Consider the following 23,425-nt stretch of genomic DNA (forward strand, 5'->3'; position numbering starts at 1 on the left):
CAAGCCATGCCATGCCCACCAAGCCACGCCCACAGAACCGGTAGTAAAAAAATTTGAATCCCAAAACTGCCACACAGGGCTTAAGTACTTGCATAATTTTGGTATAACCCTGTGGGATTGTAAAGTAGCACTTTTTGTTACTCAAATGAGATATATTTTTCTTTATTAAGGGAGATAATAAATGCAAAGGAAATTAAGGAAGAGGAAATACACCTTTCCTTAAAACTATACAATTATAGTAATTGTAATTAGCAGTTTTAGTCCTGCAGATGGCACTCTCTCTGCATTCATCAGAAGGAATGCTTTTTCTCTACAAGACTGATTAAACAGCCTCCTTTTAAAGTCAAATTCATTATGAATTTTAATAGGTGCTGGCAAACAACAGTGTTTCTTTAAATATCCCCATCCTTTATCTGAATAGCGTATGAATTTTCTTGGCCAATAAAACCTAAAACCTTGTCTGATTCATGCTTCCAAATACCAGCTAATTATTTAATTTCCCATTCTTTCTTTTTCTGGCATGATGCATAAAACCAATTATTGGATACATGCATAAAACCAATTATCTAAGTTCAGCATTAATATAACTTTTTAAAAAAAAAAAAATCCAGGCATGCCATTGTGGAGGAAATATATAATTGTACCAAAACCCCAACAAACATTTTCTAGAGTTGTGCGTGAATAAAAGTGACATTCAAAAGGAAACCTGGCACGTGATGAAGTGAGCACAGCTTTGCAACTCTGACTGAGCGAAGGCAAGGCTTTGTACACATTCAAAGCAAGGATAGGCTGGCACTTCCCCTAGATTTCATACATAAAGTACATTTTAACAAGGATCCAAGTGAATAATACAATGTGCAATGCATGCATATGAATAAAAATAGATTTAGATACAAGTTGTATTACAAATTTAAAGAAGGGCCAGATGGTATAGTGATTCAAAAACTGGATTAAGAGCAAGAGCTTTTAATTCTCCCTTACACATGGATGCTGGCTGGGTGAAATGTTGACTAGTCCTACTCTCTTAATCCTAGACTAGGTGGTTGAAAAATTCCTACCTACCAGTGTGGCAGTTTTTATCTATAGCCTTCAGTGAAGAAGCTTTCATCCTGCAGTGGATCAGTTCAGCTGACATCACCATCATCAACAACAATAACAACAACATACTTAAATATATTTTCTCTAATTCAGTTATGACAATTTCCAGTTAGTGAGACTTGTAGTATCTTAGAATGGCTGCAGATCATTACAACATGTTGTAATTTTATGCAAGATCATAAATAGTTAAAATAAATCAGAACAATGTATGATGCTAGATTTTACAAGATTGGGGCATAGAAAAAGTCCCCAGATGGAATACAATAAAATTGGATCAGGTTTGTTTTGATACCTGTGATACCTATGATATCTGTGATTTATTTTTTTAATCTTTGTCATTTTATTACTTGCTAAAAGTTTTCTTTTATTTCAGGGGTTCTGTGCAAATCATGTTTTGGTTAGTACCAGACAAAAGATAGAAAATGAAAACCAATCTTTTTCTAAATTTCTCATAAGGTTTTTTTAAAAAAATAAAATGGCAACAAATTTATAACAAGGAGTTGCTGTTCAACCCTTTAGATTATTTGTTATTTGGATGCGGTACTGTCTCTTTTAAGTCAAGCTTGAAACTTATGGATTTCATGGCCACAGTCCTGCAATTTCCAGGTCAATAGTACAATATGAAAGTGGTTGCCATTTTTGTTTTCCTGAATGTTTCCTGATTTCTTGTTTAACTTAACAATTCTGCATTCCCTGATAGATTTCCATTCAGGAAATCAGCTTAGTTTTCAAACTAGATAGGTCAACAGGGGTTCTGCTGGGACAAGCCCTTGGTTAACCCTTCTTTCATTACTTAACTTCCACCTACCCACTGGGCATTTATATCTGTTGTTATGCAGTGTAGAATAAAATCCTGCTAAAAATTGACTTCTGTCCTTTCGGTTTATTTCTGCATGACTTTTCATCTCATTTCACAAACGGGGGGGGGGGGGGGAAATATCCACCAGGCACAATTCATGAAATTGTGTGAACGCTTTTTCTCTGTGGTTTTGTTATTTTCATCTTTGTCTAAAAGGAGAAAGGGTTTTGCCCTCTATTCCCTAAATCTTCCAGGAAGCACAATTTTTTAAAAAAAAGGTCATTGCTAGAAACTTGTGTGTATTTTGGTCCCCTGTTTATGTTGCTGTCTTTATAAAAGGGGAACAACCCTGCCTGGAAAGACATATTTTTAAAAGATGCATTTATGTCTTGTTTGTAAAGAACATCAGTTTGTCTACAATATGCAAGAAGGGAAAAACTTGTGATTCCAAGGAATGGTATGCACCAGGGGTGGGTTCTAAATTTTTTTATTACTGGTTCTGTGGGTGTGGCTTATTTTGTGGGTGTGGCTTGGAGGTCATGTGACTAGGTGGGCGTGGCTAGCTGGTCAGAGTCATTTCTGGAAGGTCCTCACACTTACGACCAGTCCTCGCACTTACGACCCGACTCATTTGTTTGCTTTTAACACTGATCAGCTGTAGGACGGCCCTTTGAAGCCCCACGGCAAGAGTTTAAACAGTTTTTTTCCCTCTAGTCATCAGCTGGGACTCAGGAGGCAGCAATAGATTGGGGGTGGGACCAAATAAAAGGTAAGAATAACGTGGGGGTGGGGGGGAGGGTGGGGGGGAGAACCGGTTCGGTGATGTCATATCGTCACCGCTACTGGCTCGGCCAAACCGGACAGAACCGGGAGGAACCCACCACTGGTATGCACTCATTCTCCAAAATGATCTACAAGACCAAAAAAAAAATCCAGGCTCTAAATTTATTGCTTTTATTTTGTAGGTTGACACAAAAACAAACCCTGTCCCCAAATGCACAAGTGGTATGAGAGAGAAAGTAATTAAGAATATAAAGGTTGCCTTGCTGGATGAAAGCAAAAACCAAAAGTTGTTGTTTGTTTCAAAGCAAGTCTGGGGCTACTTCTACAAAATTCACGCACAAAGCATAAAACCATAAGTCTCTCTTGCTCTTTGCCCAACCTCAGGAGGAATCAGATCCAGTGCATAATACTTAAGGCTGACCATCTTATTTTGCCTCTCAAAGCAGAAAATCGTTCTAAACACTTTCCCCCTTCCTTTGCAGTGGATTTGCAGCAGTAGTAGAGATACATGAGAATGGTTAGAAGTGAGTATTTGTAGACAAGTTGAACTTTGGGGTTCTCTGAGCTTGGTTATTATTTTGCAGACATTTCATCACCAAACTAGCCCTCGACTTACAACAGTTCATTTAGTGGCCTTTCAAAGTTACAGCACCATTGATAAAGATGACATGACAATTTTTCACACTTATGACCGTCGCAGCATCCCAGCATGTTCATGTGATCAAAATTCAGACACTTGGCAACTGACTCGCATTTATGACAATCGCAGTGTCCCAGGGTCATATGATCATCTTTTTGCTAGTCAATGAGGAAGCCAGAGTCATTTAAATGTGTCACTAACTTAACAATTGCAGTGATTCAGTTAAAAACTGTGGCAAGAAAGTAAAATGGGATAACATTCGCTTGACAAATGTCTCACTTAGCAACAGAAATTTTGGGTTCAATTGTAAATTGAGGACTACCTGTAACCATCAGTGCTAGAGAGGATTTGGGTTTACTCTCATTTTATATTCTAATGCAGGGCTGTCAAACTGGCGGCCCACGGGCCAGATGTGTCACGCGCAGGCCATGCCCACCCCGTGAAGGGAAAAAAACATCACGATACATCATGTGATGGCAACATGATGCCGCAAGTTTGACACCCGTGTTCTAGTGGCTTGCCCTGTCAGTGTGAGAATGAGAGTGGTCTTGGAGAGTCCTTGATTAGCCTGTTGTTTATTGAATAGAATAGAATTTTTATTGGCCAAGTGTGATTGGACACACAAGGAATTTGTCTTGGTGCATATGCTCTCGGAGTACATAAAAGAAAAGATACATTCGTCAAGAATCATAAGATACAACACTTAATGATAGTCATAGGGAAACAGTCAATATAAATTTTAAGGATACCAGCAACAAGGTTACAGTCATAAGTGGGAGGAGATGGGTGATAGGAATGATGAGAAGATTAATAGTAATAGTAATGCAGACTTAGTAAATAGTTTGACAGTGTTGAGGGAATTATTTGTTTAGCAGAGTGATGGCATTTGGGAATAAATTGTTCTTGTGTCTAGTTGTTCTGGTGTGCAGTGCTCTATAGCGTCGTTTTGAGGGTAGGAGTTGAAACAGTTTATGTCCAGGATGCGATGGGTCTGTAAATATTTTCACAGCCCTCTTTTTGACTCGTGCAATATACAGGTCCTCAATGGAAGGCAGGTTGGTAGCAATTGTTTTTTCTGCAGTTCTAATTATCCTCTGAAGTCTGTGTCTGTCTTGTTGGGTTGCAGAACCAAAACAGACAGTTATAGAGATACAGATGACAGCTTGTTAGCTTGTTTGTCTGAGTTGGTACATGAAAATTTGCTACTTTCCATATCCAACACCAAAAACCAGCTGCTTAAGGCAGCCTCCTTATCTGTAATTTATTTATTTATTTCGTTAGCCATCCAATTTATATAGCTGCCCATCTCAAGGAGTGATCCGCAGCCCACAGAATTAAAATACAACAAAAACAATAACGAGCATTAAAAGAATTAAAAATACCAGCAGCCGAGAAACAGGAACCCTAATGATAGGGTTAGAACTTTCCAGAAAAATAGTTTTTTAGCAAGTTTTATTTTAAAAATGAGTATATGGAGATAGGCTATTTAGTTGAGTAAAATAAAAATCCATTTCGTGGAAAAGTGGCTCAAGAGCAATGCAGGATAAATGCATGATGTAGAAATGTACACTGAGTTTCAATAACTCAAATTATAACCATCTGTGCTCATCTCTTTTTTTGTTCCATAGCCAGTTTTCTCTTTGCACCCATTTGTATTTTTCTCTGCCGTGCTGTTCTACATTTAGCATTGAAGCTCTAATATTCACCTAGTACTATGGCCAGTTTTTGCTGCAGTTGCTCTGGTGTTCTTAACAATAGGGTGAAATCTAGGATGCAATCTCTAATCCCTAGATTATATTCCTTACAGGGACTGGTAATTCATTCACAGGTCTGACTTGCCAGGGGCAAATTATAATTGGTGCTCAATTTATTCTTATCAGTGCAGGCTGGCGACATTTCAAGTAATTGAGGAGAGTATGAGGGCTCTCCAGAATGAAATTACATCTTGATAGCTTGATACACCATATGCCAGCATTGAATTAGTTGTTTTCTTTAAGAAAAAAAAGTGAATAAAATGATTAAAGGAAAGAAGGGCTATAGAACTTTACAATTGGAGAAAAAATTGTTGGTGTTTATTCTTTCAAAGAGCTAAATGGTGGGACATGTTAAATGTTATTACTAATAATAACTAAAGCTATTCCTATAATATAAATTTAATAGATAGATAGATAGATAGATAGATAGATAGATAGATAGATAGATAGATAGATAGATAGATAAATAAATGTGAGGCGCTCAAGAGCTGTGTAGTAGATGGAGGATGGTGTTTTTTATTTATTTTATTATTATTTATTATTCATATTTCTGTGCCGCCCACTCTCCAAGGACTCTGGGCGGTTTACACCAAAGACAGTATACTAAATAGCATATTGCTCCCAACAATCTGGGTCCTCATTTTATCCACCTCGGAAGGATGGAAGGCTGAGTCAACCTTGAGCCAGTGAAATTTGATCCGCTGACCTGCTGAACTAGCAGTCAGCTAAAGTAGCTGCAGTACTGCACCCTAACCACTGCATCACTTCGGCTCCAAGGTGTATGTATATGTAGCCGTTATGTAATGGCACTCAAAATCCATGCTAATTGGAAATTTATTTATTTAACAAATTTATAATGTCTCACTGAAAGCAACTCTGGACAGTGCACAACATGAATACTTGATTAGTTGTAATTCTGTGAATGCAGGTAGCAATCAATTTAGTCTTATTTACTTCTGAAGAAGGTGCTGTTGTGAATTAGGAGATTAAATTATAATTAGTGACTTGGCATCTCCAGAAATTTTAGAAGTGCACCGAGCCTTATATATGTATGTATGTATGTATGTATGTATGTATGTATGTATGTATGTATGTATATGTATATTTCTGTGTCCTGACAATAGCCAGTACATATCTGATCATGAAGATGGATCAGTAATATGTAGCATTATTCGTTGGTATCTTCCAGGCTGCATCAAAGTTATAAAAATGTTAGTGGGAGTTTTGTGGCAGAAATTGTATAATTTTCCTTCTTAATTTTTGCACAAACTACTTGCATCTGCTTCTTTCATTTGGTATCATTTAAAAGGAAGTGTCTTTTATGAGACCCTGTTAGAAAATAAAAACAATTAAATGGGCAGTGTTAGTTGTTACATGTTTATGAAACAATCATGCACAGTGATGAAGGTATGCTAAATGAAACTAAAGGCAATGATTCTCACACTTCTAATGAATGTTTACCCCATTCTCCATTACAGTTCTAAAACAACACAGAAAATTAGGAACCCAAACAGGTATATTTTGTGAAATCTTCCACATTGACTTAAACACAAAATTTTGGTGAAGAGTGAGTTGGATCGTTTGTAACATAGAGGAATAGAGATAGCCCAGGTTTACAAATAATACAGTTGGTCCTCAACTTATGACCACAATTATTATTATTATTATTATTATTATTATTATTATTATTATTATTTATTAAATGTGTATACCGCCCTACTCCCGAAGGACTCAGGCCGGTGAACAGCCAAATAAAATACATATATTACAAATGTTAAAAAACTATTAAAATACAATTAAATAATTGGGCCAAAAAAATAAATTTAAAACACCCCAAAAACAAAGACAAATTTAAAATTTAAAAATTTTTAAATTATAAAACAGTTTAAAAGAGAGGTTAGGCCAGGCTGGCCTGCTGGAAGAGAAATGTTTTGATGGAACGGCGGAAAGTGCGCAAGTCCGGGATCCTCCGTATCTCCGGGGGGAGCTCGTTCCAGATGGCGGGTGTCCCCACAGAGAAGGCTCTCCCCCGGGGGCCGCCAGTCGACATTGTTTGGCTGACGGCACCCTGAGAAGCCCCTCTCTATGGGAGTGTACTGGTCGGTGAGAGGCCACTGGTGGCAGAAGGCGGTCTCGTAGATACCCCGATCCTAAGCCATGGAGCGCTCTAAAGGTGGTAACCAAAACCTTGAAGCGCACCCGGAAGACAACTGGGAGCCAGTGCAGCTCACACAGGAGGGGGGTCACATGGGAGCACCCCGTCGCTCCCATAACCACCCGCACGGCCGCATTCTGGACCAGCTGGAGCCTCCGGGTGCTCCTCAAGGGGAGCCCCATGTAGAGAGCATTGCAGTAGTCCAGGCGGGAAGTGACAAGGGTATGAGTGACCGTATTTAACGAGTCCCGATCCAGAAAGGGACGCAACTGGCGAATCAGGCGAACCTGATAAAACGCCCTCCCGGCCACAGCTGTCAAGTGCTCTTCTAAAGACAGCTGTGAGTCCAGGAGGACCCCCAGGTTGCGAGCCCAGAATTGAGCTCAGAATTGATGTTGCTAAGCGAGAAATTTGTTAAATGGGCTGTGCCCCATTTTACAACTTTTCTTTTTTTTTTTTTTTTTTAATTTGATTTATATGCCGCCCTTCTCCGGAGACTCAGGGCGGCTTACAGTGCGTTAAGCAATAGCCTTCATACTTTTGTATATTTATACAAAGTCAGCTTATTGCCCCCACAAACTGGGTCCTCATTTAACCTACCTTAGAAAGGATGGAAGGCTGAGTCAACCTTGAGCCTTGGAGAGATTCGAACCAGCAGTAAATTGCAGGCAGCTGTGTTAATAACAGGGTGCTTTAAACCACTGTAGTACCAAGGCTCTCTTCTTGCCACATTTGTTAAGTGGATCACTGCAGTTGTTATATTAGTAACATGGTTGTTATGTGAATCTGGCTTCCCCGTTGACTTTGTTTGTCAGAAGGTCACAAAAGGGGATCACATGATCCCAGGATATTACATAAAATATGAACTAGTGGTCTTGCATCCGAATGTAAATCACATGGCCATAGGGATGTTGCAATGGTCATGTGTGAAAAATAGTCATAAGTCACTTTTTTCAGTGCCATTGTAACTTCGAGCAGTCACTAAACGGACTGTTGTAAGTCGAGCACTACCTGTAGTCAGGTTCTCTGGGTTTAGGAGATCAATACCAATATATCAATCTTGAAGATGTTTGCCTGCAGGCAAGACTTCCTTAGCACAATCGTTCAGAAGTGGGATATGGCAAAATATGTGCTGCCTATAAAATGATTCAGATCATTTTGGAAAATTAAAAAAAAAGGTAAGTTTGTGAAAAATGCCAACAGTGTGTTATATCTATTTAACATTATTATATATAATCTTTATTTCTGGATACTTTTATCAGTTGCATTCAAATGAATATGGAAATGTTTCTGTGGAAATGTTTTCTCAAGGGATATTTCCTTCTTCATAGACAAAATTTTCCATAGCATCAAAGTCTGTCAGAATTTTTACTAAATTAATTCTCAAGGCTTGAGTCTGGCATTTGAAACAATCATGTTTCGGCAGCAAAACAATCTTTTTTTCTTTTCTTTTTCAATCTTCTTGGAAAAATATTTAAGTTATGCTTAGGCCTTGATATAGTCAGCATCACATTTCATTTCTTTCACAAAAGGGTCAAAGTGCGTGATAATACATTTTAACAATTTTAAATATAAACATGACATTTAAATTAAATTATTATCTTTGCAACCCACTGGACATCCGGAACAATCAATCGATCGTTTTTAAAAAAAATAAAAACCATACTTTTGTGGATTCTTGTTGGCTATTAGTAGAATATGAAAAACAGATACATAAAATATAGGAATGGTATAAATATTTTGGAAAGGACTATAATGAACTTATGTATCCGTACAAGGCCTCAAATTGCTAATTTGCTTTAATGCAATGTGAAATAACTCCATGAAACCAAAAGGAATTTCCTTCCTGCAGTAGAGAATGTATTACTGTAGGTTGCTCCTTGCACATGTCAGAACTCCTAAGTTATGAAATGGAAATTCTATAAATCTTAAAGATAGTTGTAACTGCCTTGGATAGAGTTAGAATCTTTCAGATGGTGCTCTTCCTTAGCCAGTTCATAAATGCAATAAAAAAAGCAACATGTTTTTCTGAGATAATTTTCCAGTGCATGTACTTTACATGTTGCAACCTGTTAGCCATCAGCGCTCCTTCACAATCAAATGTGTTGTGAAATATCTCCCAGGAGACCACGGCCACCAATGAAGTAGTTAAATCTGAGTTGCTTCTTTACATCGTCTTTGAAAGATCCCAGAGATCACCGCACGCTGAGTTTCCCGAAGCTAACAAAAAAAGCAAGCAGTGGAAAGGTGTGCACATTTCAAATAAGAACTGTCTTCAGCGTTTATCTGAGGATTATTCAGTGCCAATTTTTGCTAACTCCTTTTCCAATTTCATCACACAACTGCTGTCATGTTAACATGCTGGTTTCCCTTCTTGAATTCTGGAAGGATTTTCTCTGAATATTAATGAATAGCGTTTTGTGATTTGCACTTTATTTTTATTGTGTATTGGTAGAATACCTATACTAATGCAGACAAGCTACTGGAAGCAGCAGAGCAACTGGCTCAGACTGGGGAGTGTGATCCCGAAGAGATCTACAAAGCAGCACGACATCTAGAAGTGCGGATTCAGGACTTCGTTAGGAGAGTGGAACAGAGGAAGCTTCTTTTGGATATGTCTGTCTCCTTCCACACTCATACCAAAGAGGTAAGGTGCCTGCAATGTAATAGAAATTCAGATACCATTGGACCTATGTTGCAAGTATGGAACATGGCAAAATATGTTCATATTGCTCAAGGCATACTAGAGTAAATTTAGGTTATATGAAATTAAAGTTTAGAAGACCTGCCAAATTATATAAATGTTACAAGTCTCCCTATTGGAGTTGCAACATAACTATAAAAGAAAGTGGAATCAGTAGAAATGTTATCTGTTTGCCTATCTGTCTGAAACTCCATAACAGAATAGCAATGTGCATGTTAACACTGATTACTGATTACTAATATTTAGTGTTTGTGTGAAGTTTATATGCAATGGAGTAGACCCTTCATCTGTATTTTGTAACTGGAATATCAACACATAGATTTCTTCTCTGAATGTTTTTTTTTTCAAAGTAGAAAGAGATAAATGAGATGTATTCAGTTTCCTCCTCCCTTTACATTCATCATTTCATGTCCTTCACTGATTTGAAGAATCTACCAGTTCTCTGAAGAAGCATAAAGATCCGCAAAAGGAATTGATAATTTTTTATTTTTTTGAATGTAATGGTCCAGGCTACATGGAAGATCATCCATACGGAGAAAAAAGTTCTGCTTTATGGTTTGAGCTCTTTAAAAGACAGCAATCACAATGCCATTATTGTTTCTTAAATTTCTTAGGTAATTGAATTTTAATGAAGCATTAAAATTCTCTACTTTACTACTGTTTCTAACAAGAATCAGTTAATGGAGATAGTTTTGATTTCATTCTGTTCAAAGTAGGTTCTGTATATATGTCCTCTTTTGATTTTCTGTGGTTTCCTCAGGACTGGGCTAAATGTTGTTTTAATACAAGTGAACAATGTTCAAAATCTATGAAAATAGGAGACTTTTTCCAGCAGACGTAGAGGTCAGGACATTGAAACTAAGGGCCTGAGGGTATAACTAAAGCATACTCTACATTTTTCCATCTTCAAACTTCATACCATGCCTTCAAATAGCTTTGAAAACAGGATTGTGTTCTATAAACAAATAATGTGTAAAAATTATAAAGAAACTATAAAAAAAACTATAAATATAATAAACTATAAAAAAAAATATTTCAGCTATTAACCTGCATACGGGAAATGAATATGTCCAAAGCTGAATTGACAATGTCAGAATAGTGAGGTGAAATACATTAAAAGAATTTTGGCTAAAAACAATAACAAAAACAGGGAATGCTACTTGTTCCAAAACTCATGTGCAATAAAACAGAAACAATTAAGTTTAATTATCAGAGTAGTATAAGCTTTAAAATGGTGGCATAACTTTCAGGTACATATAAATAAGTAAAGCAATAAAATCAGCCACAAGAAATTTGGGACTATAACCTTCATTTATTGTCCCCTGTGAAACCTGAAAAGAGTGTAATATAGTAATTGATGTGGCAAGTGTACCAAGACATAAACATCTTTAAACATCTGGCTTTATTATTTTTATAAACAACTCAGACATATCCAATGCTCTTTCTTCTTCCTGTTTTCCTCACAACAACAACCTTTTGAGGTGAGTTGGTCTGAGAAAGAGTGATTGGCCTAAGGTCATCTAGCTGGCATTTATTCCCAAGGCAGGACTAGAACACTCATTTCTAGCTTGGTGCCTAACTAACTAGCCACCACTAGTTAGTTATACTTTTCAACCATAGTTTGTTGAATTTCGCAGTTGGTTGGCTTTATGCATTGTGCTTAATCCAAAACTGGGTGAACCATATTATGGCAGATCATGATTTGTCAAACACGCAAACACAGATAGATTCATTGCCATTTTCAGGTTCATAATGGGTCAGCAACCTGTGGCTCTGGAGCCGCATGTGGCTCTTTCACCCCTCTGCTATGGCTCTCTGTCACTCAAAATATGCATTTACAACCACTAATGTGTGACACCCGTGGGCACACGATTTATTGAGCTTTTCAACCCCCAGTAGGCCAACCATGGATAAATCCAAGAAAATAAAAGTTTCAGAAGAAAACAGAATGTTTAATTCAACTACATATGCTAGTTTTGTGGCTACTCAGGAAATAGTCAGGCACGGGAAGGGTTTTGTGGCTTCTGGTGTTTTCTTTTCTGTGGGAAATGGGTCCAAACGGCTCTTTGAGTGTTTAAGGTTGCAGATCCCTGTCCTATAACCAAGACCCATTACTATATTATTATTACAAACTGAGAGCCAGTTTAGTCTAGTGTTAAGGCACCAAGCTAGAAAGCAAGAGACGGTTGGTTCAAGTCCCACCTTATCTATGAAAGTCAGCTGGGTGACCTTGGATTAGTCATCGCTCTCAGCTCAACCCATCTCACAGGGTTGTTGTTGTGAGGAAAATAGGAAGAGGAAGGTGTGTTGGATATGTTTGTCTCCTTGAATTATTTGTAAAAATAATTTAAGTCAGAGATAGACAGGCAGACCGAAACAGGAACTGCAACTGTCTTTATATTGAATCGTGCCCTGCCCTGTGGCACTATTTTCCTTCTACTAGCTAATCAGAATAATCAACTCAACATTGAGATAACAGAGAAGCTAATTAGTTCAGATGAATTTTTATTTTGTCAGAAAAGGGAGGAAAACATCAAAAGTTTTCAAAGACTGACCCTGAGTGATTTTTTTGTTGATGTTCTTCTTAACTTTGGGGGCAGCCAAAGTCAGCAGAAGTCACATAAAGAGTCCTGTGGCATGTTTCACTATTGATAAGATGGAACAGAGAGAAAACATGTACATGCTGGACAGGCTGCATTCCTTGGCTAAAGGTCTGAGGAATATTCCTAGGCAGAGGAAATGGTGGGAACTTCGTGGTTCTTCCAGAGAGCTTAATAAAACTTTCTTTTGGAGCAGGACACTGAGTCTCTTACAGCCTCAAATTCAGCTATCAATTTTCACTGTTCAGAATTGGGGAAAAAATATTATTTTCTCCTAGTAGCATAGAATTTACATAGCAGCCCTGCTCTTAATTTTCTCTAGATTCATAATGACTGCCTATTAAAAGGGCATTTTTGCCAGGCATTCTTAAAAAGTCACAACTTCATAGTATCTGACTTTCTCGTGACATTATTTAAGATGAGGTTCATAAAATGTAAATATACTACATTCATTTACTTGGATCTTTGTTCATTGATGGCAAATGTAACAACTTAAGTACATGTGCCTTTTAAGTACTTTTTTTCCCCCTTGAAAGTCAGTAAATATAGCAATGAATGCACAAACAGAGAGGAAAAGAAATAATAGCCAGGAACTGTCTTCTTAAAGCAGTAAGTCATAGAAAGATTTTATATGGATGAGGAATTATAAATTGACAGTTTTTATTATTGCTCTTTAAAGAAGTGAGCCGTTTCCAGGGTACTCTTTTAAGTTTTTTAAAAAATAGGCAAATTATTGCTAACCTGATATCCTGACTGCTTAGAATTAATGGATCAATCTGGAACATATTGATATTCAACATCACTGTTGAAAATGTCAGGCCAAATGCACGTCAACATTTAACTTTCTCAAGGGCACTGGACTTTGGTACCAAAGCATAACTGAGGTCATATTCATCTATTCACATAGTTCAGTAGCAGAGTAATCCACCATAATGCAAAATGATATTGGTGTTGTTACCATAACATATCAGACATGTATTGCATTCACTTCAACTGTGATTCCCAGTCTTAATTGGTAATGCTGCCAATATTTGGTTTGGGGCAACTAATGTATAAATGACATTATATGCAACTGCATTTTTTAAAGCCATGGAAAGTTGTTTCATAAATTGTTACAAGTAAATGCCTAACTGTGTATACACCATTGCATAGACTGACCCACTGATGCCTCCTCCCTCACTTAGCCCTTCCCATAACCCCTCCTTACCTTGACTCCACCTCCTCCATATATAAGGCTGTGCGCAGAAGTCCAGGACCAGTTCCAAATGAGTACCTGAATAGAAGGAAATGGAGTAAATAAATACATTGAACTCAAAGCCTATCGTGTCTGTGATTATTGGGCAAGATCCTTGGAAAACTTACTTATCAAAATGGCAGCAGAGGACAGTTATGCCCAATAAACAGAACCAAAATCGGAAATGGAAGGAAGGATGAACACAAGGTCCACCACCAGGCTGATGGCAGAGATGGAGGAACTGGACCAAACAAACAGAAGCGTGAGGCCAAAAGAAAGTGCAGCCAGGCACGCCAGAGACAGATCACCCGAGAGAGATGAACTAAAGGACATCATACAGAAAATGATAGAAGCCTCCATAAGCAAGGATGAACTCATCGCGAAGCTCCGGGACTTTCTAGATGACCAGGGAGCAGCAATGAGCCCCCAGGAGCAAGACCACGAGGCTGCCAGACCGGTAAGACAGAGATACCCCCTGGCAGAGGCCCAAGAGCCAAACGGTTCCATTTTCGTGCCATGCTCCTGGCGGCCATCTTGGGATGGCCACCGACCAATAGGGAGCCAGGATTCAAATCCAATGGCGGGAAATGAAAGAAACCCCAGAACAAATGGGGAAACAGCCAAAGGCACCCCAGAAGGGACACACCAAGGCATCTGGAGCTCACCTCCCGAGCTCGAAGCCAGAAAGACACCCGAGGCCCCAGCAGCCGTGATAGGCCCTGCACGCAACCCCTCCACGCCAGCCATGCACCCCAGAGACACCGCCGCGAACCGAGGGGGCTACGGGGGGGCCATCGATGATAGCACACACCCCCAGATACTTCACACAATGACCAACCCCCACGAAGACAACCGCAGGGCACCAACTATGCTTGAATCATGCAGATGGCAGGACTCGAACCCAGCACCCGCAGCACCAAGCATAAGAGGCCCGAGGGGAAGAGGCCACACCTGCTACTCAACCCCCATGCGGCCTCCGCCCGGCCTATTCACGTGCCCAGGGACCAGCAATCAAGGATCGGGGCCCACCGCAGCCGCCACGCCTCAGAACCCCATAAGTCCTCGACTTACGACCGCCTCGCCTCCTCGCCTCTCTCCAGCCCCCTGCATGGATCCGGACGCCCAGCGATGGATGCCTGCCTCCAGAGATGAAGCCGGACACCCCAGGAGTGAGATGGGACCCCCAACTGGAGGCCTAGGCCGAGGCCTAAGAGCAGCAACAGCCAGCTACTCCCCCATCGGCTACAGTAGCGAAATGGGCCTCGCACATGCTCAGTCGGCTCCAGCAAGAAGAGAAGGAGAGAACATAAATCCAAGTCTGTACAGAGCTGCAAACTGCATACCCAAGCCATATTGTGAGTTCCCTCACCTGAGACACCATGGGCAGCAACAGACTGTGAGTAATTCATCACACAACTCAGGGAATTTACCAGCTAACTTTCCCACTCTTAAATTAGATGGATCGAACCTCATGCAGTGGAATCACCAACTCCAGGTTTTATTTTTAAAAGAGGATCTATTGTTTTTAGTTGATGACCCCCCCCCCCACAAAACCTTGGACTTTAGAAACAGATTGCTTGCATCACAGGGCTTACTATTTAATTATAGCAAGTATCCCACCAGGTGTATACCCCAGCCTAAGCCATTATCTGACTGTGTCTGAGATACAGCAGAGAATATTTAATCTGTTCTATAGTAAAAGCGCTGCCACCACAGCAAGGATATCCAGGGAATTCCACTTTGCCAGGCATAAAGCAGGGACTCCCATGGGTGAACATATACTGAACCTGAATGCCACAAGGACTGAACTGATACAAAGTGGGGAGGATATATCCGAAGAGAGCATGAAGAGCATAGTCATCAACTCCCTGGACTCCAGCTGGGACAATTTTATAATGCAGCTGGATAGCATAGGCTTAGGCCACCTCACACTCGAGTCACTGACAAATAGGATAATAGCAGAAGATAGCTTAAGGAGGGACCACTCCATCAGCCGCAGGGACAGCAGGCCAACTAAGAAAGTTGAGTTCCAAACTAGGAACCTAGACTACCCAGAATGCTTCACTTGTGGCTCAAAGAATCACTACAAACGGGATTGCCCAAGAAACTCAAGGGGAAGGGACCACACCTACCAAAGGGAAAGGGAAGGCAGGAAGCCAGGGCTCCCCGATAGATCCCCATCAGACAACAGATACAGGCGCAGAGACTCCCCCGACCCAAGGAACAGAAGGGGAAGTAGGGACAGCTCTAGGGAGAGCCGACCAGGGTCCATGTATGGGATCGGGGAGAACACACACACACACTCACAAACCAGAGAAGGAGAAACATGGCTCATCGACTCGGGAGCCACCAACCACACAACTCATGACATAAAGATACTGACCTCATTCACAAAGGAAAACTACCACATTAAGGTGGCCAATCAAAACAAGGTCCTAGTGACAGGGAGAGGAAACACGTTCATAAGCGGAATAGGCAAAGTAGAGGGGGTATTACTCATACCCGAAATACCCCACAACATTTTAGCACCGCTTAAACTGAGCAAGGACATGGGCATAGAGACCACCTTCAAAGAGGGAGAAGCCTACCTGACCAGAGACAGGGAAAGCATCGGCAAAATAGTCATTAATGGAGGGCTAACATACCTCTACCCTAAAAAGAATAACCAGACCCAAGTTATCGCCCAACTAGAAAACACTGAGAATAAAGTCAACACACATGTTGAGGCAGAGGGGGGCAGGGAAGACGACCCCACCGAAGGCAACACGACACACAGAGGGAAATTGCTAATAGGCAAACCCATTCACGATGACTGCGCCCATTTGCTACACAGAAAATTGGGCCATGCCAGCTTCCCAGTCATCCAAAAAATGACAGAATGTACCAGTGATTTGAAAATAAAAAATTGCAAAAACTACTTAGAGTGTTCTATATGTAAATCATCTAAGTTAAAAACCAAACCCAGACCTAGAAAAGCCACCCGTACTACCAATTCTATCTTCCACCTGGTACATATGGACATTGTGGGCCCCATGAAGCCCTCTATAAAATACAAAAGGAGATATTTTCTGACAATAGTAGACGACTACAGCCGCTATGTGTATACCATTAATCATAAAGACGAGGTATTCCAAAAATTTAAAGAGTTTTATAAGAGAGTGGAAACGCAACACAACATAAAGATAAGGCAAATAATGACAGATAGGGGGTCTGAGTTCTTATCGAGGGAATTCTCGAACTGGTCAAAGATGCACGGGATAATACACTACAAGGCTTCTCCCTTTTCCGCGTTCCAAAATGGAGTCGCAGAGAAGAGGAATGGAGTCCTACAAACAATGATGAGATGCGCCCTAGAGGATGCGGGGTTAGGACAGCCATTCTGGGCGGAAGCTATCAACTACTCAAATTATACGCTGAACAGACTCTGGTCTAGCGTAATAGGGAAAACACCTTATGAGGTGATGTACGACCGAAAACCAAAGATTGCGCACCTGCACATATTTGGAGTCACGGCGGATGTGCACATCCCCAGGCAACTGAGGCGAAAAGGAGACAAGGTCTCCAGGAGATTAAGGTTCATGGGGTATGAACCAGGCACAAAAGGCTATAGATTCATTGACAGGGACAACAGGTTCATCGTATCCAGAACAGCGGTGTTCCACGAGAACGCCAACTGGTCTAAGATACACCCCAACGAGACACTCATCAGACAGGAAGACACAAACGAATCAAGGGACGAAAGCAAACCCATCACATTAGAAGCAAATACACAAGACAGACAAAGACCAAGACACCATGAGGTAGCCACCAAGGGGTGGAAGGAAGACCACCCCATCATCAAGGTAGACACGGTCACAGAGAAGGAGGCCAAATACATGCACGACACTGACACAAGACCCATGAGACCTATCAGACCCAACAGAAACAAAATGCCCAAGAGGTTTAAAGATTATGTCATGTCCATTCACCCAAATAGAACAACACCCAACTCATACGAAGAAATCATTAGTCTGCCGCAGGTAGAGAGAGATAAGTGGGAGCAAGCTATGGAAAGGGAGATGGCTAGCCTGCGCGAACTGAACGTGTACACCCCCTCTAAGGTCCCAGCCGATAAGACACTCATAGGCACGAAGTGGGTTTTCAAAATCAAGGAACTCGAAGACAACAAGGCCCTCTACAAGGCTAGACTCGTAGCTCAGGGGTTCGCCCAAAGGTATCCAGACGACTACACGGATACCTACTCACCCACAGTTAGGGCAGAAAGTGTCAAAAGCGCCCTAGTAGTTGCATCTATCTTAGGCCTAGAAGTCTACCAATTTGACGTTCAAACCGCATACCTCCATGCGAAGTTAGATAAAGAAATATATGTCAGGGCACCCCCAGGGAAAGGCGCGAAAGAGGGAGTCACTTGGCTACTAAACAAAAGTTTGTACGGTTTAAGACAGTCCGGGAAAAGATGGTATGAATGCCTAGCCAAAACACTCAGGGACATGGGTTTTACCGCCACATCAGCAGACCTCTGCCTCTTCGCCAAGAGGGAGGGCACATCGATCGAATACGCACTCATTTACGTAGACGACATCCTGTACATGGGGCAGCACAAGCAAAATTGCAATAAATTCGCCAGAGAACTGGGGAAACAATTCACACTCAAGACCCTAGGGAAAGTCAATAAGTATCTAGGAGTACAAATCGAGAAAACAGAGAACGGGTTCAAGGTTTCTCAAAGGGAGAAAATATTAGAACTTGTACATAGATGCAACATGAGGGACGCTAAACCATGCGAAACCCCCATGCAAACAGACTTCTTGAAACATATGCACGAAGAGGGGGAGTCATTTAAGGACAACACCTTGTATAGATCTGTCATTGGATCCCTCCTGTATATTGCCAATTGGACAAGGCCCGATATCAGCTTAGCTGTTAATTTATTATCCAGACATGTCAGTGGACCCAAGGTATACCACTGGGAAGGGGTGAAGCGAGTAATCAGGTACCTGAAACATAGCATAGACGCGTATCTATGCCTGGAACCATCCAAATCCAAAAAATCGGCGCTGACCTGCTATGCGGACGCTGACTGGGCAGGTGATACCAAGAGCAGGAAAAGCACATCAGGTTACGTGTTCCTCATCAATAACTGCCCGGTACACTGGTATACTGGCAAACAGAACCTGGTTGCCACATCCATGGCAGAAGCAGAGTACATCTGCCTATCAAAGGCAGCTAACAATTTAGTGTGGTTCGATGACCTGCTCTCTGAAATATGGACCGAACCGGCTTATCCTATAACTATCCACGAGGACAATAAAGCAGCCATAGACATCTCCAACGCAGAAGCAGTGGGTCAGAGGTCCAGACATATCGACATCAAGCATAAGCATGTCAGGCAGTTATCAAATGTAGGTTTTATTAGGGCCGTACATTGTGAAACCTCTGAGCAAGTCGCGGACATTCTAACGAAACCATTACCAAACAAGCAACACACATATCTCACATCAAAACTAGGGGTGACCATGCCGGGTACGAATCAACCCCGAATGTTAGGCATTTAGAGGGGGATTTGTTACAAGTAAATGCCTAACTGTGTATACATCATTGCATAGACTGACCCACTGATCCCTCCTCCCTCACTTAGCCCTTCCCATAACCCCTCCTTACCTTGACTCCACCTCCTCCATATATAAGGCTGTGCGCAGAAGTCCAGGACCAGTTCCAAATGAGTACCTGAATAGAAGGAAATGGAGTAAATAAATACATTGAACTCAAAGCCTATCGTGTCTGTGATTATTGGGCAAGATCCTTGGAAAACTTACTTATCATAAATACAGACTTAGAAGGAAATTCAGACTTAAATATTCAGACTTAATATTTAGTATTTATTTATTTATTGGTTCGATTTATATACCGCCCTTCTCCAGAGACTCAGGGTGGCTTACAATGCGTTAAGCAATAGCCTTCATACTTTTGTATATACCTGCTTAGTAGGGCTTTTGGCCCCCCCAAGCAGTGTTCTTTTTTATACAAAGTCAGTTTATTGCCCCCACAATCCGGGTCCTCATTTTACCTACCTCGAAAAGATGGAAGGCTGAGTCAACCTTGAGCCTGGTGGGATTTGAACTTGCAGTAATTGCAGGCAGCTGGTGCTATTTAACAGCACTTTAGTCTGCTGCGCCACCAGGGCTCTTGGTATTAATATAAAGTTTAATATTTCCCTTGATGTTTATTATATAAAGACAGTAAACAGTCATTTCATCAAGGACTATGGCATTTGGGGCTAAAGAGCTGCAAACAGACACCCTGCCATTCACAATCATGTGCCATTTTTGTTTTGTTGCAGACTTTTGTATATAACTAAGCTTGTTCCTTAGCTTGCTTAGCTACAACACATTTTCTCCAATTAAGCAAATCGGCACAAGATCTTACATTCATGTTTGCATCAATAGGAACAGACATTGATGCAGTCTAGAAAATCAGTTTGATATACTGTACTTGGTCTAAACGAGTTATCTCCTTCACCCAAAGGCTTGTACAGCTCCATAGATACTTCTGTGAATGTATTGGATTTAGCTTGGGGAAATGGATCATAGAGTCTCGGTTTCTGCAATATTTGTAACAGTCAGGTGTCATGTATCATCATGTCTCTTTAAAGCTGGGATATGAAAACTCCAATTTACAAGTCTGATTTGACCTGCCAGGCTGAACTATCAAGATTGGAAAACTAAACATAGACTCATAGCATCGGAAGAGATCATTTACACCATCAAGGCCAAGCACCTGCTCAATTCAGAAATCTAAAGTAAAATATCTCAAGACACCTGGCTGCCTTCTCTCTATTTGAATTCTTCTAACAAAGCCAACTGGGTCTTTCTCGACATGACCCTTTCCACCCTACCATCTTCAGCATTTCAACAGCTTAAATTCTGTAACTTTTCTATTTAGGGAAATAAAAGAACTTCTAAAAATGGCAAGAAATAGTGCTTGCAGGCTGTTTTAGCTTCTCCACACCTTTCACTTCTCAGAAAGATTAGCTGGAAAGTAGAGTGAAGGACTTCTCCTTCTCCTAAAACCTTGCCTCTGGTGTTGATCTTAAAAGAATGTGAAATCTAGAAAATTATATAAGCAAAATATACCACATTTATACATGTATTCAAAGTTAAACTGAACAAATAATTATTAATTGGAAGAACAGAAGATTAAAATAGGATATATACAATATATGGCACCTAAATGATTATGAATAAGCTGAAATTCTGTTACTGAATTCTGATTGGAAGCCATTTTCTATTTTGCAAATGTTGTAAATTGCCCAGAATCACCTATGTGTGAGTTTGGCAGCTATATTAGCCGCCCTGAGTCTTTGGAGAGGGGCAGCATATAAATTGAATTAATTAAATTAATTATAAATTTATTTAGTAAATAAAATAAATGTTATTGTGAATGCCTGTCAAGGTACCCTGTTTCCCCCAAAATAAGACATCCCCTGATAATAATTATGGTAATAAGGCCAAGCGCTTATTTCAGGGTTCAAAAAAAATATAAGACAGGGTCTTATTTTTGGGAAAACACGGTACTCTGGTCTGTTGTATTTCTGCGTGCCCATGCACAGATTTATTGGGGTAGGAATGATTTCCAAAAGTGATTTTATTTGGCATTTGCAGTTCTATATTGAGAAGTTTTCTGGATAATAGCCTGCAGGACTTCAGACAATCTCACAGAACCAGAAAAAGAGTCCTACAGAGTTCCTACAGCAGCCAAAAAATTCTTCAAGCCATTCTCAAAATGAGAAATAACAGATACAAGATAGATCTAGAGGCTAGAAGAACTCTTGTGGAATAAGTGAAGGTTGTTATAGCTAAGAAAACAGTCAATGGTTACAGGCTGCAAATATGGAGGAACAAGGCAGGCTGAATGAACATTTTTTCGAGCAACTGTCTCTGGAGACCTCTTTGTAAAGCCCTCGGCAGCTGGCTTCTCCCAGGCTTTGCTGTGTCCCATTTTGGTTTTGGTTCCAAGGAAGCTACATCCAGTTTTGCCCCTGGTGATTTTCATCTGTTTAGCCTGCTTTTCCTCCTCTTGGCAGCAGTGGCACTGCACCTGGCTCAGAGGTTGGAGTTGAAGAGGTTGAAGTTGCTTCAGAGCATCCAGGTTTCTCCATCTCCTGCCCTGTCATCTCTTCCTCCAAGAAATAGCCTAGGCCAGGGGTGTCAAACTTGATTTCATTGAGGGCCACATCAGGGTTGTGGTTGACCTCGGGGGGGTGGGGGTGAATGGGCATGGGCAGGGTGGGAGTGGCCAGCTCAACATTCTGCAGCCCGTGCACAATCCTCCCAGGCTCTATTTTCAGCTGCCACCGCCTCCTTCAGCTCTCTGCCAACAAAAACGGAGCCCAGGAGGGCCACGCACAGCCATACTGAGCTCCATTTTTCCTGGCAGAGGCATCACAGGCCGGTCCTTCCTGTTTCCAGGGCGACCCCATGGGTGAGTTCTAAGAACCCCGCAGGTCAGATCTAGCCTGCAGGCCTTGAGTTTGACACCCCTGGCCTAAGGGACCCAGGATTTGAAGTGGGGAAAGATGGCAGTTCACAGAATCTTTTGTGTGTGTGTGTGTATTTCCTGTATGCTTATCCTTTTGGGGGGGAGATTATCTGCATAATCAATTGTTATCCAAAACAGTGATTCAAATGGCAAAAGATTATCTAAACGGCCCATACTCCCCTTGTGTTAGCATTTCTATTATCTTTGGTAGTTATAGAACTGCAGCGTTCTTTCCTCTTGTGTATTCTTTCTCTTTCATTGAAATGAAATTTTAAAAAAGGCAACCATTATATATGCCCACTCATACCATATATTTATTTCAGGCCAATCTTTTGCAGATTATTTTATTTAATATTGCAGTTGTTTAAGTCAGTGGTTCTCAACCTGTGGTCCGTGGGGGACCGCAATGTCATCACAGGGAATCCACAAAAAAAAACACGTTATGATTTAAATCTTGAGTTACGTCTTGGTGGTCCGTGGTTACAAAAGGTATTTAGAAGGGATCCGTGGTGAAGAAAAGCTCAAGAACCACCGGCTTAAGTGCTTTAATGTCGGATAACGCTGTGCTTTGATGGATACCCTTTGAGCTGATTTGAAAGGGTTAAGATCAATACCTCCATCCTTTCCTGCCCATTGTTCTCCCACCCACCCACCCATCCATCCCCACCTTTGCCTCTTCTGATATCTTTTGCTTGTTCTTTCTTCCCCTCTTTGCCAGCTGTGGACATGGATGGAAGACCTGCAGAAGGAGCTCTTGGAAGATGTTTGTGCTGACTCCGTAGATGCCGTTCAGGAACTCATAAAGCAGTTCCAGCAGCAGCAAACAGCTACTCTGGATGCCACTCTCAATGTCATCAAAGAAGGGGAAGATCTAATCCAGCAGCTCAGGTGAGCACCTTGGGACATACCTTAGAATTCCATGTGGAAATTAGTGCTTCTCTCTTAACTAGATTTAGAACCATATTGCTATTTATTTTGGCATAGCTCACCTGTTTTATTATTGCTGGGAAACTGCCTTGATTCGCCTGGCAGAAGGAGCATAGAAGTACCTGTAATCATTAAATAATTTTTAAGTGCATCATTTCACTGAAACTATAAGGGATGATTTGTGGAGATGAAT

General features: G+C 40.8%; 1 protein-coding gene across 8 annotated transcripts in view; it reads left to right on the forward strand.

Annotated features, from left to right (window-relative positions):
* The window catches only part of KALRN (kalirin RhoGEF kinase), a 589,612-nt gene that overhangs the window by 385,691 nt on the left and 180,496 nt on the right, over nt 1–23,425 (forward strand). For all 8 annotated transcript variants that reach the window (XM_034423023.3, XM_034422995.3, XM_034423032.3 and 5 more), the window contains 2 exons: nt 9,685–9,876; nt 23,024–23,193. In XM_034423023.3, the coding sequence (XP_034278914.2) occupies nt 9,685–9,876; nt 23,024–23,193 (362 nt within the window). The remainder of the gene's footprint in view (nt 1–9,684; nt 9,877–23,023; nt 23,194–23,425) is intronic.

This window comes from Pantherophis guttatus, chromosome 1, assembly GCF_059756535.1.
Source record: "Pantherophis guttatus breed Tessera chromosome 1, ASM5975653v1, whole genome shotgun sequence".
Lineage (NCBI taxonomy): Eukaryota > Metazoa > Chordata > Lepidosauria > Squamata > Colubridae > Pantherophis > Pantherophis guttatus.